Genomic DNA, 14,416 nt, shown 5'->3' on the forward strand with positions numbered 1-14,416 from the left:
GACAGATAGACAGCCCATCTGAGGCTGCAGGACAGATAGACAGCCCATCTGAGGTTGGAGCAGCGCTGGGTGAGTGGGTGGTGGAGCTGCACCGGCGTGCAGGGTGGAGGATGGATGCAAGATGGACCTGGGGGCCAGGAAGATTCTTCCGCTGTCAGCCTGAGAAATTACGAGAATGTGGACTGTGGTGCAGGCTATGAGGGTTGAGGTGAAGATGCTGGTCTGAGAAAGGCTTGGGAGGTGGAATTGGGTGACTGTGGGGTCAGGAAGGTGAATACAGGGGTGAGGAAGTCACATGGCCTCAGAGTTGTTCCCAGAGTCAGTGAATAAAGCAGAAAGCATCTAGGCAGAGTCACCCCCACGTGACCAGCCAGTGTCTCCCCTGGAGCGATGGGCCCACCGCCCAGCTCCTCCTGGGGCTGCCCACCTGCTGCTCCAGCCCCAAGAGCTCACGTTCACATGTCAGGGTCACACAAGGGACAGGGGTTGCCACGCTGTGCATCTCGGACCCTCACACCCTCACAGACGATTGAGGACCCCAAAGAGTGAATGTGTGTGTGGGGGGACTCCTATTTATTTTTACCTGCTTCAGAAGTTAAATGTGCTAAGTTTCTTAAAGATTTTGTTTATTAAGTTTATTAAAAAAATCACAATAAACTCATCACACCTTAACATTTTGTGAACAATAGCTGTTTTCTGAGACAAAGCTGTAATGAGGAGAGTGGCAGTGTTTGGCGTTTCTGCACATCTCCGCCTTTGGCCCCATGAACATCCTCCTTGTAACACTCTGCCTGATGGGTGGGCTGTACTGTAACCGCTTTTAGACAACACTGCTCTGGTTGGAAAGGACGAGATCTCCTCCAGGTGCACTCTGATCCTGGCACTGGGCAGTGAGCTTCCTGTGCGCTGCTCGTCTGTCTGCTGCTTTGTCTTTGGTGCAGGCAGGGCTTTGTGGCATCTACGTTGGTCATTTGGAAAATACTGCTTCACTGACTAAGCAGAGCTTCCAAATGCCGACGAGTTTCATTTTATAGTATCAAAAACTCTCATCCGAAAAGTCCTTAAACTTGGGAAACTGCCAAGCTTCTAGGGAAGACAGACGTTTCCAAAATTGCCATTTTTTTCTCGAAAGCACAAATGCTTGTCACTGGCAAGTGTAGTTCTTCACTCAGAAGCTCAGAGGGACCAGGACTCAGGGACTGAAGATGTCCTGAAGCTGATGTGCTTTGTGTGGGTAGGTGGTGGTGAACTGTGGTGCCCTGGTGTGTGTGGAGCCTCTGGCAGTGCGGCCCCCCAGCTTCTGCACTGTCCATGGGTGTGGTGGCCGTAACCAGCCCCCCCCAGCGCAGCCCCTGGTCTGCTGACCACCTGAAGAACTGCTGGTGTAGGAGTGTGGGTTAAGTTCTGCAAGAGAAGGAGGTAGATGACCCCTGAGGTGACCAGAGCTGAGCGGCTAGCTGGCCGTGCCTCCCCAATGCCAGCGGGGTCACCTGACTGTCCTCAGTCTCGGGCTCTTTCTGACTGGTCCCAAGCCGCTACATCTCAGAGGCTGCCCTGCAGCGCTCACAGAAGAGCCCCTGGGCTCTATGACCCGCCTTCCTGCAGCCTCCCATTTCTGAAGCACAGGTGTGACTGTGTCCTGGGCCCCAGACCTGTTCCCAAGGGGAGGACAGGTGGCAGGTGTTTGAGCTGCAAGCAAGAACTGAAGTGATTCTGCATCTTCCTGAGCACTAGTTGCAGGCCATCCTTATGGGGGACAAAAGAGCAGCCCTGAGGGGCAGAGGCGTGGGAGGGGTCATCCTGGGGAGAGCGGGCTGTGAAACCCAGTCGGAGGCTCTGACTGACCCACGGGAGGACCGTCATCTGTTCTACATGATACCCAAGGATGGACCCTGGTGGGAGCCCCCTCCACTCTTGCCCTCTGCCCTCCTGTCCTCCAGCTCTGCCCAGTGCTCTGCGGGCACCTGGGGATGGATGCTTGGGCAGCTGCCAGACCACCTCTCCAGCAGCTCAATGGGCCAGGCGGAGGCAGCTGGGAGGAGAGGTACACTGGAGCTGGAACTTGGTGGTCAAGAATGGACAGAGCATCCGGGAGAGGTTAAGGGTGGAGGGTCTCCCTAGAATGAGCAGTTGTGTTGTGTTTTTGGCGTCTCCTGTCTCCTTGGCTGCCATGTCCCCCTGGCCCCTCTTGAGTTCTGCAGCAGAAGCTCACCTACTTTCTCGCAGACACCGAGGCGTCGCAGTAGAGTGAAGCTCAGCAGAGCCACGAGGCTGGAGCCAGCATGCCTCACTGCTCACCTGGCAAGGACTCTGTGTTTGCCGGCAGAGGCCTGCAGACCCCCGACTTGTAGAGGGGGTGCTGCCCGCTGCGCCCAGGTCCCAGCCTCTCCCTAGCACCTCTCGGTTTTGGCTGCCATGGTGCTCTCCCTGGAATGCTCCACCATCTGCAAGGTGATGGAGGCTGGAAACTTTTGTTCCACTGAACTTTGCCAGGGAGCTATACTTAGCCACCAAGTGGAGGCCAGGAGTGGGCTCTCTGAGTATATATAGTAACCAGTGGGCTATTTTCAAACTTCCAGAGAACCCCCGGAATATTCTGGGCCAACCCGATATTTATGGAAGCCTCTGGGCTCCCTAGTGCGTCTACAGATTCAGGAGAGAGGTCTCAACAGGGAGTAGGGGGCAGCTGGGCCCCCAGGAGGCCGGGCATCCCTCCCACACCTGTCCTGGGATCTGAGCCATAAGCCGGGCGCGAGCGTCCCAGTCAGAAGGCGGCCCCAGGGGTTTTTTGTCTGCCGCCCCTCACGCGCCTCCCGGGAGCACTTTTCATATGGTGCAGATGCCGCCCCCACCCCAGTTCTCTTGTCCAGAATCCTGCGGATTTCTTAGGCTCCTGCTTTTGCCCAGACTTAGCCCACTGCCTCCGAAACACCTGCTTCCTATTCCTCAGGTCCTGGGGCTCCTGTCCCCCAACCCAGTCTCTTGCCCTGGAGAGAGGCACTGACAGTATGCGTGGAGCAGTGTGATCAAAAGGCCTTCCGACGGGAGAAAAGAGAAAGTGTGACACATAAAAATCTGGGTAGAGAAAAGAAAGCCTGTAGTTGCAGGGCAGGAGACCCAGATAGCAGTGCCATTCCTCACGTGGGGTCAAATGTGAGTGAGGGTTGGACCCCTTCTTGATCCCCACCCGTGGGTGTTGGGAGTGGGCTCCAGAAACCCGAACACTAAGCGAGTGTCCTGGGTCAGTGCTGCTGCTGACTAGGCAGAACCACGAGGAACAGAGAGGTGGGAAGCTGTGAGGCCTGAGTGGCCAGCGGGGACGTGGCCCCATGGCAGGGACGCGGTGTGCTGACTGCGGCCACCCTGCTCGGAGGGGAATGTCTCCCCCATTCATTCCACATTGGCTCCCTGGCAGGTGCCCGGGCCTGTCTTCACCCTGCCTGCCAACCCACCCTCCGCCAGCCCAGATATAAATATAAGAGCATTTTCCATGGGCCAGCACAGAAGGGCAAACATGGGACTTTATTTTAGGCTTGTGAAATTCCCTTCCTCCATCCCCAACAGGTGCATCGGCTTCATTTAGATATTGGTGCTCAGAAATAGAACACAATTTACAATATAGCTTCCTTCAGGCATCTGGATGCCATTTTAAAAAAGCCGTCCAGCGCGGTGGTCGGACACAAACACAAGTGCAGTTGGAGCTCAGCCTTTGCCAGGAACCAGCAGAGGCTCCCGAGCCCTGGGCTGCCCACCCCACCCAGCAGCGGCCCAGGCACTTCAGGAGACGGTGCGGGGTGGGGGTGGGGTGTCCCTGTAGGCCAGAGGCCCCTTCTTACCCGCAGTGGGGCCCTGACCAGGACAGCGGAGAGGAGGTGGGGTCAGGCACCAGCAAACTCCAGAGGGGGCTGTGGGGGTGGGCTCATGCTGCCTTTGGCGAGGTGTTTCTTGTGAGATGGCTGCCGCCTCGACCCTTCGTGCCTGAGGGGAACAGGGACCCACCCGACATCTCTGGGCAAATGTGTGTTGTCGTCAGCTGTTACAGGGTGAACAGTGCCCCCATTCATATACTGAGGTCCTGACCCCAAGGAACCTCCGAATGTGGCCTCATTTGGAAACCGGGTCTTTGCGGATGTTGTCAAGAGGAGGTCATCAGGGTGGGTCCTCGCCCAGTCTGACGGGTGTCCTTATATAAAGGGGAGATCTGGACACAGAGACAGACACACACGCGGGGAGATGGAGGCAGAGATGGGGGTGATGCTTCCATGAGCCACAGAATGTCAGAGGAGCCAGCAAAACAGGAGCTAAGAGAGGCCTGGGGCCCCAGAAGGGACCAGCCTGGCGGGCACCTCAGCCTCAGACTTCCGGCCTCCAGGCTTGTGGGGGAGTCATTCTCTGTGGTCTGAGGGCCCCGCTCTGTGGGTTTGTAACGGCCACCCCAGCAAAGGGCACATTTCCTTCAAGGGAAACGTCCGGTTCCTGCCATCTGTCCTCGAGAGAGGCTGACTCCTGTGAGGGGGGCAGCGGGCCTGGGAACGCGAGTGTGGCTTCCTCCTCAGGGTCTGTGTTGTCAGCAGATGCAGTCTGGTTCAGGCTGGATCAGGGGCTCTCCTGGGTGGTTAGTTTCATCAGGGTCACCCTCGGTCCAAAGAAGCCCAAGGTCCAGTTTCCTCTGGCATGTCCCCGGGTCCCTTCTGACGGCCGGATCAAACCAGCCACCCGGGGCCTGTTGGCCCCCTGACGTGTCCCTCAGGGTCTGTGTGTGCAGAGCCGGGGACGGTGTGGTCCTGTCACACAGGACACAGGAAGGGGGTCAGCAGGTCCAGTGGCTCAAGGCTGAGAGCGGGGGCCTCTGCCACTTGCCATGTGACTTCACCCTGGAAGCGGGACCGAGGTGCCTAACTCTGTCCCTTGGCCAGGACCAGCCCTCCTGCAGAGTGGAACAGGCGTCCCCTCCTGGTGTCAAGGACTCAACCCATCTCTGCCAGACTCAGGCTTCCTTCCTGGTTCCTGAACGCCACCCCACAGGGTCCAGTGCAGACGACTCAGACACGCTGCCAAGAAGCCGGGCCAGCCCAGCAGGTGACTGCCCATAACAAGGAAATGGGGTCTCAGCGTCTGAGTTAGCTTGGAAAGCTGTGTTCTGGGTGGGATCAAAGATGGGCTGTTCGCTGGTTTGAGGGTGCTGCTGGTTTGAGGGTGCTGCAGCCTCAGGAGGGCGCTGCAGCCTCAGGAGGGCGCGTGCAGGAAGGAGGCTGGACGCTGAGTGATGGGCTTGGGCCGCGGGCAGGGGGCACTGTAGTGAAGCTGTGTCCGTGGTGGTCAGTACAGATGCTGCAGGCACAGCATGGACTGTCCTCTGAGTTAGGCTTTGAGGAGATAAACGCCCATCACAGACAGCCGGCCTCGGGTGCTCTCTCACACCCTCACCTCGTCCCTCGTCTGCGTTGAACTGTCCCCACGTCCTTCCAAGGGAAGGTGCCCTGCTCACCTGGGGCTGCCAGCCCAGAAGGACCGCACAGCTCAAGGCCCTTGACCCTCGGTTTCCCCTACTCTGGCCAGAAGCCCGGATCATCCAGGTGCCCTGCAGCTGCAGCAGCCTGTCAGAGCTCAGCCTCTTCCGTGGACCTGGGGGACTGGGCGAGCCTCAGAGGCCAGCGCACCGGGAGTGCAGGCTCTTTATCACCCTGAATCCACCCGCCTCGGGGCCTCCTGCTGCTCCCTCCTCAGGACAGCCTAGTGAGGAGGCAGGGGGATGCGTGTCGTGAGTGTGCGCCTGTGCACACGTGACATGAGACAGCTTGGCCCACCCCCAGGCAGGTGGAGGTGAGCCTCGAGGTAGCTCTGCCCGCGGGTGGCCCCCAGGGATGTGCTTGGCCCAGGTCAACCTGTCAGTCAGGAGCGGAGGGCACCCAGGGTAGCCCCGGCTTTGTCAGCCTCGCTCAGGGGTTGCCTGTGTCGGCTGAGCACGGAGGTTCTAGTCAGGATGAGCGTCTTCCCTGGAGAGAAGCCCCTCACCTGGGCAGGGGAGGGCGCCGGGCTCCTCAAGGACACCCCTCCCCTCTCAGGGGGCGCAGCAGCCAGCCTCCTCATGCCGCGCCAGGAGCGCCATGCGGGAGAAGGTCTTGGCGCAGCGCTTACACCGATACTTCTTTGTGTCCGAGTGTGTCTGTAGGTGGGCCCGCAGGTTGGAACGGTCAGCGAAGGCCCTGCTGCAGTGAGGGCAGGTGTAGGGCTTCTCACCTAGGGGAGCAGAGGGGACACCGGTGAGGGACCCACTTGCAGCAGTCAGAACACTGAGGGGGAAGCCCCCGCCTTGTGAGTGAATAACTGCCCCATCCAGAGGCTCGCTCAGCCCCCCAACAGGGACTCCAACGCCTTCCTCCCCATCGCCCCCTCCCTCCGGATAACTGATGGGGGGGTCCTCTCCACGCCTGCCCTCAGCCGAGGGGTCACGTGCCCAGTAACCTGGGCAAGACCTCAGCAGCTAAAACACAGACTTTGGTGAGATGGCTCTTCTGCTGGAGCTCCCCAGGGCCCCTGCCACCAGCCCTGGGCAGGAGAGGCGCTGCGAGCCTTCTGGCAGCTGTGCCCACCCCCACCTCCCCCCAAGCCTTGAGAGTGGCCATGCGCGGGCAGCATACAGGCCCTGGAGTGCACCCGTGTCCTCCAGGCCGCCTCCAGTCAGGGCAAGCGGGGATTTGGACAGAGTCCTTCTGCTGGGACCTTCTGTTAGGCCGACCCAACAGGTGTAAAAGGAAGGTCAGTGAGAGTCCTCTGTTCAGCTCTGCCTGTGTGGAGAGTCCTGCAGGGCCCTGAGCATCACGTTCCCGCTGCCCGGCCCTTGTGTTCCCAGAACAGGGCGCTGACCCCTGACGGTGTGATCGGGCGCCCGGAGGGGGACATCCTCAGTGAGTGGTCAGGGAAAACCTGACCTGAAGAAAGGCTCCTATGAAACCCTCCTTCCCGTCCCTCATTCAGTACGACTCACAGGGCTGTGACCGAGGTGTAAGGGAGGGTCCAGTTATGGAAAGTGTGTGTTGTAAGGCCCGGAGCTGCCTCTCCGTGCCTGTCTCTCAATCACCAAGTGCTTCACAAAGCCCAGGACTCGAGATGAAGAGTCCCCGAGGGCAGGGCAAGGCTGGGCCCTTGCAGTCTTTCTGGGCTGTTTAGTTTACCACTAAGATGCGGCTCCCTGCCCCACATTCCCCTCCCATCTGCCCCTCTTCTGCAGCACTTGGCACTCCGCGGCCACCCTCTCACCCAACGATGGGTTTGCTCCAGAGTAACTCCCAGCCCCCGTCTCTGTCCCTCAGACAGACTGTGCGATCCCCTGGGGTCCTCCTGCCCAAGCCAGGCCCTTCTGGCTCCTCTCCTTTCCTTCTCCTCCAGAATCTGGAAAGGCCACGGAATGTGAGAAGTCAGCCCCTGCAGACGCCCTGTGCATCCCACCAGGTGTATGAGTTGATACTGGAGACAGGAATGTCCCCAAAAGGATGCCTGTGTGTCCTAAACCCGGGTACCTGTGAGCCTGGGGGTGTGGGCCTTTGAGCCGCAGCCTCAGGACACCAGGAAGTAGAAGCAGTGTGTGCATCTGTCCTCTTGCTTATGAAACCACCCCTCTCCCTGCACCTCCCGCTTTGAGAGCCAGGCCTCACCCCGCCCCCAGCTAGCTCCTTGGGGGCCCGCGTCTACCTGTGTGGGTCCGGAGGTGGCCCTGGAGCAGCCAGGGCCTGGAGAAGGCCTTGCCGCAGATGGCGCAGAGGCAGGGCAGCGTGTGCGTGCGGATGTGCATCTTGAGGGCGCCCAGGCTGCCGTACTCCTTGTCACAGAACTTGCAGGTGAAGCAGCGCTGGGCCTGCAGGTGGCAGTGCAGCTGCTGATGCCCGGCCAGGGCGGCCGGCGCGTGGAAGGGCCTGTGGCAGGGGAAGCCCCCCGGGCTGCAGGGGGCCCGCTCGGCCCCCGGCAGGCAGCAGCCCGGAGCCTGGGCCCCATCTGCGTTCAGGATCGAGGGCCAGCGCGTGGGCAGAGCCAGCAGCGGGGGCAGGTTGAGGTGGTTCACGCTGTCTCTGAGAGGTGCGCTGGGGGCCCGGCCAGCCCGGGGGTCCTCCAGGCTGACTTCCAGGGGGCCTGGCCCCAAGGCCCTGCCAGCTTCCTCATTACCCAGGAATGTGGGGAGGGGCAGGGAGACGTGGGCAACGACGGAGGTGAAGTCCCAGGGCTGGGGAGGGTCGCCAGATGTGGACGGGGCTGCCTTGTCTGGGAGGACGAAAGGCACCACCAGCCCCCCACAGGCTGCACAGGCACCACTGGTATCTAGAAGCAGGGCAGGGAGACAGGGCACGGTGAAGTCTGAGTCCCAGTGCTGGGAGTGCTCCAACCCGCCTTCCTGGCCCAATCCCACAACCAGGCCTTCGGCAGCCCTGTGCAAAGGAGGTCCTCACCAGACAGAAGTGTGGGCCACTGGGTCAGAGCAGGAATCTCAGCTCCTCTTTAAAAACAAGGACAGAGAAACATCTCACAGGGTCCCAGAGCAGCCCTCAGGGGCCAAGGGAGACCCCCTGACCCCCTGGGCAGGACAGGCCCTGTCTCTGAGCCCCTACCCCAGCTCAGGGCCAGCTCAGAGCTCCGTCCTGCGGGCTCCCACACAGCATTAATTCACAGCACTTGGCAGCAGGCCGATGTATGTAAAATAGCTAATTGGCCTCCAGTCACCTCCGACCCCGCTTGCCCATCACAACATGGGTGCACACAGCCTCCTGCAGATGCTCCCAGGTCAAAACAGGTTGTTCCAGCTGGTGTCTACTGCCTTCTGGGTTGGCCTTCCCTCAGGCTGTGGGCCAGCATGCCTCATGCTTGACCCAGGGGGCAGAAGCCCCCAGAGTAAACAAGTTAGGCAAGTTCAGTTCTGCACTTCCCCAAGATCAAATCTCCAAACAGCTCTCAATCTATTTCTTATTTCATGTGTCAAAATAAATCTCTGGCCCCATTTCTGTGTCCGCACTATTGCTCTGGGTTGAGAAAGACAGACCATAGAATGGGGAAAATATTTGCAAATCAGATATCTGATAAGGAATTAGAGTCAAGAATATATAGGGAAACTTTGCACTCAACAATGAAACAACAAATAATCCAATTTTTAAATGGGTAAAGAATCTGAATAGACATTTTTCCAAGGAAGACATACACACAGCCAATAAGCACCGGAAAAGATGCTCAGTGTCCTTAGCCTGCAGGGAGATGCAGGTTAAAGCCATAGTGAGGTGCCACATCATACCCATCTAGGATGGCTAGAATTAAAAATAGGCAATTAGATGTGTTGACGAGGATGCAGAGAAATGGATAAGTGAAGGAAGTTTTCCCTTTCTCCACCCTCTCCTGACTTCACTGTTTCCCACTGCAGTCTTCCCAGTGATAACATCAACACACCAGTTTCCTGTCCTTCCAGAAGTGGAGGCTGGACAGTGACTAGCTAAGGGATGAAGTCCAAGGAATTTCTGGAGACAGCACTGGGGTGCCCAGAGAGTCTAAGGGCCCTTGTATAGGAAGAGAGTCACCTTAAGTCTCTGAGGCTCAGCTACTACCCAGGCCCCAGGTGCCACCATGGAGCCAAACCCTATCTGGGGGCCGGTGTTGACCCCACTGGGAGGGCAGGGGAGAGGCAGCCATCTGCTGGGTGCTTGTGACTGCATGCTTCTGTTAATACTTTTCTTTTTAGTTAATTAATTACTTTGGCTGCGCTGGGTCTTAGTTGTGGCATGTGGGATCTAGTTCCCTGACCAGGGATTGAACCCAGGCCCCATGCATTGGGAGCACAGAGTCTTAGCCACTGGACCACAGAGGAGTACCTCTGCTAATACTTTAAATGTTTCCCCATACATCCTGGGTTAGCTAGATTGTTTTATTCATCCTGTAGCTCAGATTCCTGGGAGAATAGACTTTTAAATTCCCTTCTGGCTTCAGGGGTTCCCTGGGGAGGCCCAAAAGGGCACTTATTGAAAAGTGAAGAATGCTGCTGCTGCTGCTGCTGCTAAGTCGCTTCAGTCGTGTCCGACTCCGTGCGACCCCATAGACGGCAGCCCACCAGGCTCCCCCGTCCCTGGGATTCTCCAGGCAAGAACACTGGAGTGGGTCGCCATTTCCTTCTCCAATGCATGAAAGTGAAAAGTGAAAGTGAAGTCGCTCAGTCGTGTCCGACTCTTAGCGACCCCATGGATGGCAGCCCACCAGGCTCCTCCGTCCATGGGATTTTCCAGGCAAGAGTACTGGAGTGGGGTGCCATTGTCTTCTCCAAAAGTGCAGAATGGGGGACCCCAAATCCAGCATCTCAGGTCTATGCTAGGGTAACTGCCTGACAGAAAGAGAGTCACCACAGCCATTTGGCCTCAGGAAGCTGGTGCTCAAGGCTGAGGGAGAGGGGTAGGGAGCAGAACACTGGTGGCCCCAAGGCTGCTCCCTGACCATCAGCCACTGGGCCTTGGGCGACTGTGGGGTCTGCACAGATGAGTGGGGTGCCTGTGACACTGGACTCTAGACAATGGTTTTTCAGCCTGTAAAGCCACGACCCATGTGAATTATGTGTCCTGTCATACATGTATATCCAAAAGAAAAGTTTCCTTTACCATCTGCATTGTATTCTGATGGTTTCTGTTCTTTTTTATTTTATAAAATTGCTGGTGGTGACTCAACTGGATTTCTAAATGTGAAGTTGAGAATCCCAGTCCTAGACTCTGCCCACTGGTGACAGCACCCGCTCCCCCAGCCTGGACTGTCTCCCTGCTGCCAGTCCTGAGTGGGCACCGACTCTGTGCTCTAGTCTCCACAATGTCCCTCCACCCCGCTCTGAGACAGCAGTACCCCAGAGGGTCTTCACCCCAAGAAGCTGTGGAGCTGGGGGCAGCTCTGACCACTCCGGAGAGGCCTTTGCCCTGGCACCTCCACGTGTTCTGACCCTAAAGGGAGTGGAGATGAGTGCACAGGCCTGGTTGCTGGACGCCCGTTTCCCCACCTGGGTGAGGACTGTCCTCCCTTAGTCCAACCTACCCTGGGCAACCTTCTCTAGGGTGAAGGGAGGTGGGAAGGAAGGAGACCCCCAGAAGGGGTGAGGAGGCATTGGAGGGGGCCCAGCAAACTACTGGGCGAGCTGGGGCTTGGCACCAAGGGCCCCCTGGGTCACTCTTCCCATTCCCTCTGCTCACCACCGACGCCAGGATGCTCTGGGGGCCTTTGGAGAGCAGCCTGGGGTCACGTCGTCTCTCTCCGCAATATCTGTGGGGCTCTCTCAAATATCTTGTCCCAGGAAGATGGCCCTGGGGTCCTTTTTCTAGGATGAACATGCCAGGCCATAGCGAAGAGCCTCAGAGTGACTAGGGGCCTGGAAACTTATCTAAGTGGACAGAGAATCCTCACCCACTCTGCCTGACGCGAGGCCGAGGTCCCTGGAGTGCACAAGGCGCCCGCGGGACACCTTCCTACCTTCAGCTCCGTGGTCCCTCCTCCCACCTGGGACAGGTGTCCCGGCTCCCGGGGGGCGCGGGCGGGCGGGGACGAGGCGTCTCCCCTCTTGCCCCGCGGGAGTCGAGCTCTGGGCGGGGCAGGGAAGCGAGCAGCCCCTACCTCTCTGCGTCTCCAGCTGCCCGTAGTTGGGGACCCTGTGGCTGGAGTGCGTCTTCACGAGGAAGGAGCGCGGCATGGTGCCCTCGCGCGGGTGGCGCTCAGCGTCCGCCGGGGCCCGCGGGCTGCGCGTCCCGCAGGTGCCTGGAGGGTCAGGTTATTAGCATAGCGCGCCGCCTCGGCCAACCAGCGCGCGGCGCGGCCGGGCCTGGGCGGGGCCGCGGGGCGGGGCCTCGGGCCACGCCCAGGACAGGTGCGCGGGCCGCGGGGGAGGGAGCGCGTGGCTGCGTGTCCAGCCCACGGGACTTCCCTGGCGCGCGCCATGAGTCACGCCGACCCCGAGACCTGGCGCGCCCACTCGCCGTGGACTGAAAGGAGGAGGTCAGGGCTGGGCGGAAGCCGAGCTGGGCTCAGTCCACCCTGTGGTGGGAGCGTGAGCAGAGTCCAGCTTCGGAGAACCTGCTCCAGCCAGTTATAAGCCCGCCCCGCCTCCTGCGCAAACCCTCAAAGGTAGGTTTGATGAGCGCCAGCCCTGAACTGCAGAGCTGACCCTGTTGACCCGCTAGAGTGGTGACCAGGGGCTCGACCGGCCTTGGGGAGAGTGGCCCTCTCCCAGTGGGAGGGGACCCAAAAGAGACAGTACTTTAGCAGTTGGCTCCAGAAAGCTCATTTGGAGAAAGGACACCACCTGACATTCCGGAATTCCGAGGGTTCAGACAGGCAGTTGTGGGAAGTGGTGTGAGAGGGCAGTGTGCGTGCACCCGCTGCCGCAGCCTAGTCTGTGTGACCCAGGCAGCCTCACCTTCTGTGTCTTTTGGAATTTTCAGTGCCACCAACAGCCGGCCATGCCTGCATGTCTGGTACCTTCTGATGTGGACATTTTATGAGTTCAGGGGTCCCTCTCTGGCGGGGGTGGAGGAACACACTGCCAGGCCCCTAAGAACCACCAGGCACTTCCCTGGCTGTGCAGCAGGCCTGCCTTGAGAGACACAGGCACCATGTGCAGCCTGATGCTTTGCCAGCCAGGAGCCTGGGGGTGAGTGGAGGTGGTGAGGAGTCCACAGAGGAGCCTCAGAGAGACGAGGGGAGGGAGGCCTGAGTCACATCGGGTCTTATATGCCTTCAGTTTTGCAGAAAAGAAAACGTGCCAAGGTAGGCTACAGTGGGACTGGGACTGGGGCCGGCACTTCCAGCCTCATTCAGGGTGTCTGTTGCTTGGTTAGGGCTCATGGAAGAACAGACAGGTGGGGCACAGATGGGAGAAGATGTCTGTGTCTCCCATCACCTGGCTTACCACCGGTTGCCACTCGCTTGCATTTCAGAGAACATGTGGCTGCCTTCTGCTTGTGTGTTTCTCCCGTGGCCTCGAGCTTTCCATGTGTACCTTCCCTTCCTTTTCTTCTTCCCAGATGTAGATAACACTTGCAGATACCCAGGCCAGCCCTGCACCCACACCGTCCTTCTTCGCCCAGTAAGCCACTGTGTGGCCACCCCAGGTTGACTTTAGTCCCCAGAGGGACTCGCGCACTCCCATGGAGAACCAGCTGATCTCATCCAGGAAACACCCCAGGGATTTCGAGGACCCTAGATCACCTCTGGGGTGGGGTGCTCCTTTCCGAGGGCTGCCATGAGCAGTGACCCAAAGGGAAGTTTGAGGTCCCTGCCTACTGCTCAGAACTGCCCTCCTGTGGTCACGCAGACTCCCTGTTCAGCTGTGACTCACAGGGTTGTGTCCGGGCCAGGCTGGAGTAGGATTCACAGAGGAAAACCCGAGTGTCTGCCCTGTTCGCACCCGGGCAGCGCTGGGAGGTCGGTGGCAGTGCCCCCTCACCCTGCTCTGTGTCCTCTGTCTTCAGTATGACCACCTTGCCTTACAGCTAGGCCCCATGCTATGCTGTCGGAAGCTCACTCCCCCCGGCCTCCTGGAATGGTGCTCCCCATCAGAGCAGGACGTTCAGGGACCCCAGCGTCTGCCCTTGACACCTGGTGACTTCTGCTTGTGGTCACATGCCCGCTTGCCTCTATCAGACACTGAGCCAGCAGAGGCCAGGTAAGATTGTTACAATTCCTCCTACACTGGTGTTCTCTTTCTTTTACAGGTATGTTTTGTTCTTTTCTGTGCTTTACAATGTGGCTCTGGGCTTGTGCACCTGTATTCTGTTAAGCCTGGATTTTCTACTGCCTGGGCTTCCTGGCCCAATGTGTAAAGCCCGTCTCTGTTAGATGCAGCCCAAGGGCTGGAGAGGTGGGACGCTCTCGCCCTCCCCCACAGCGCCTGGGCGAGGTTGGGTCTGTGGTTGGGGCTCAGCAGTACCTGTCAGATTAGATGGAAAAGTGTCAGGTGTGGTCCAGGCATGCCCCTCCCCAGGGATCTCTCAAGTGTAGACACGTGGGTGAAGGGACCTGGCCCCGCGGTGGGCCTGGCTCTGGGGCTCAGAATGGCACTCAGAACCTGGCCTTGCAGCTGGGGCTCAGCTGTCCCAGGACTCGGGGCACTTGCCCTGGTGGCGTGGCCCCTGTGTGGGTGTGTGGTGTATTTGTCATGAGGGCGTGGCTGTGACAGCCTGGCTTGGAGCATCCTTGTGGCTGGGTCCAAAGTCATGGACACAGTGCTCTGGCTCAGGCTGGTGGCCAGTGTGTGTGTGGTCACCCCCAGAAGGGGCTCACAGCTGCTGACAGCTGCAGGATCGCTCTAGAGGGCTGGTTGTTAGAGGTGATACTGGTTCTTAAATGGGGGGAGGGGTTCACATGCTGTGTGACATGGGGTTTCTGGGAGGGGACCCTGACCTTCACCCACAGCTGTGAC

General features: G+C 59.0%; 1 protein-coding gene across 2 annotated transcripts; it reads right to left on the reverse strand.

Moving 5' to 3' along the window:
• Window positions 1-200: 200 nt before the first annotated feature.
• Window positions 201-11,741, reverse strand: SNAI3 (snail family transcriptional repressor 3). 2 transcript variants are annotated; one of them, XM_005218623.5, is made up of 4 exons: window positions 11,614-11,741; window positions 7,693-8,313; window positions 6,016-6,240; window positions 201-5,366 (listed from the first exon to the last, which is right to left on the reverse strand). In XM_005218623.5, exons 1-3 carry the CDS (start codon window positions 11,687-11,689, stop codon window positions 6,062-6,064), a joined length of 876 nt encoding a protein of 291 aa, XP_005218680.1. In that variant the 5' UTR covers window positions 11,690-11,741; the 3' UTR covers window positions 201-5,366; window positions 6,016-6,061. The 2 variants fall into 2 exon arrangements, with proteins under 2 accessions (XP_005218680.1, NP_001179562.1); NM_001192633.1 differs by lacking the exon at window positions 201-5,366 and having other exon boundaries at window positions 6,062-6,240; window positions 11,614-11,689.
• Window positions 11,742-14,416: the final 2,675 nt, after the last annotated feature.

The sequence above is a fragment of the Bos taurus genome, chromosome 18 (genome assembly GCF_002263795.3).
Source record: "Bos taurus isolate L1 Dominette 01449 registration number 42190680 breed Hereford chromosome 18, ARS-UCD2.0, whole genome shotgun sequence".
NCBI lineage: Eukaryota > Metazoa > Chordata > Mammalia > Artiodactyla > Bovidae > Bos > Bos taurus.

Coding starts and splice junctions, on each gene's coding strand:
- SNAI3 (XM_005218623.5), bottom strand. CDS start 11,689: ATGCCGCGCTCCTTCCTCGTGAAGACGCACTCCAGCCACAGGGTCCCC. Junction 8,314..11,613: donor GCAGCTGGAGACGCAGAGAG/GTAGGGGCTGCT, acceptor CCCTGCTTCTAG/ATACCAGTGGTGCCTGTGCA. Junction 6,241..7,692: donor CCACCTCCGGACCCACACAG/GTAGACGCGGGC, acceptor CTGCTCCCCTAG/GTGAGAAGCCCTACACCTGC.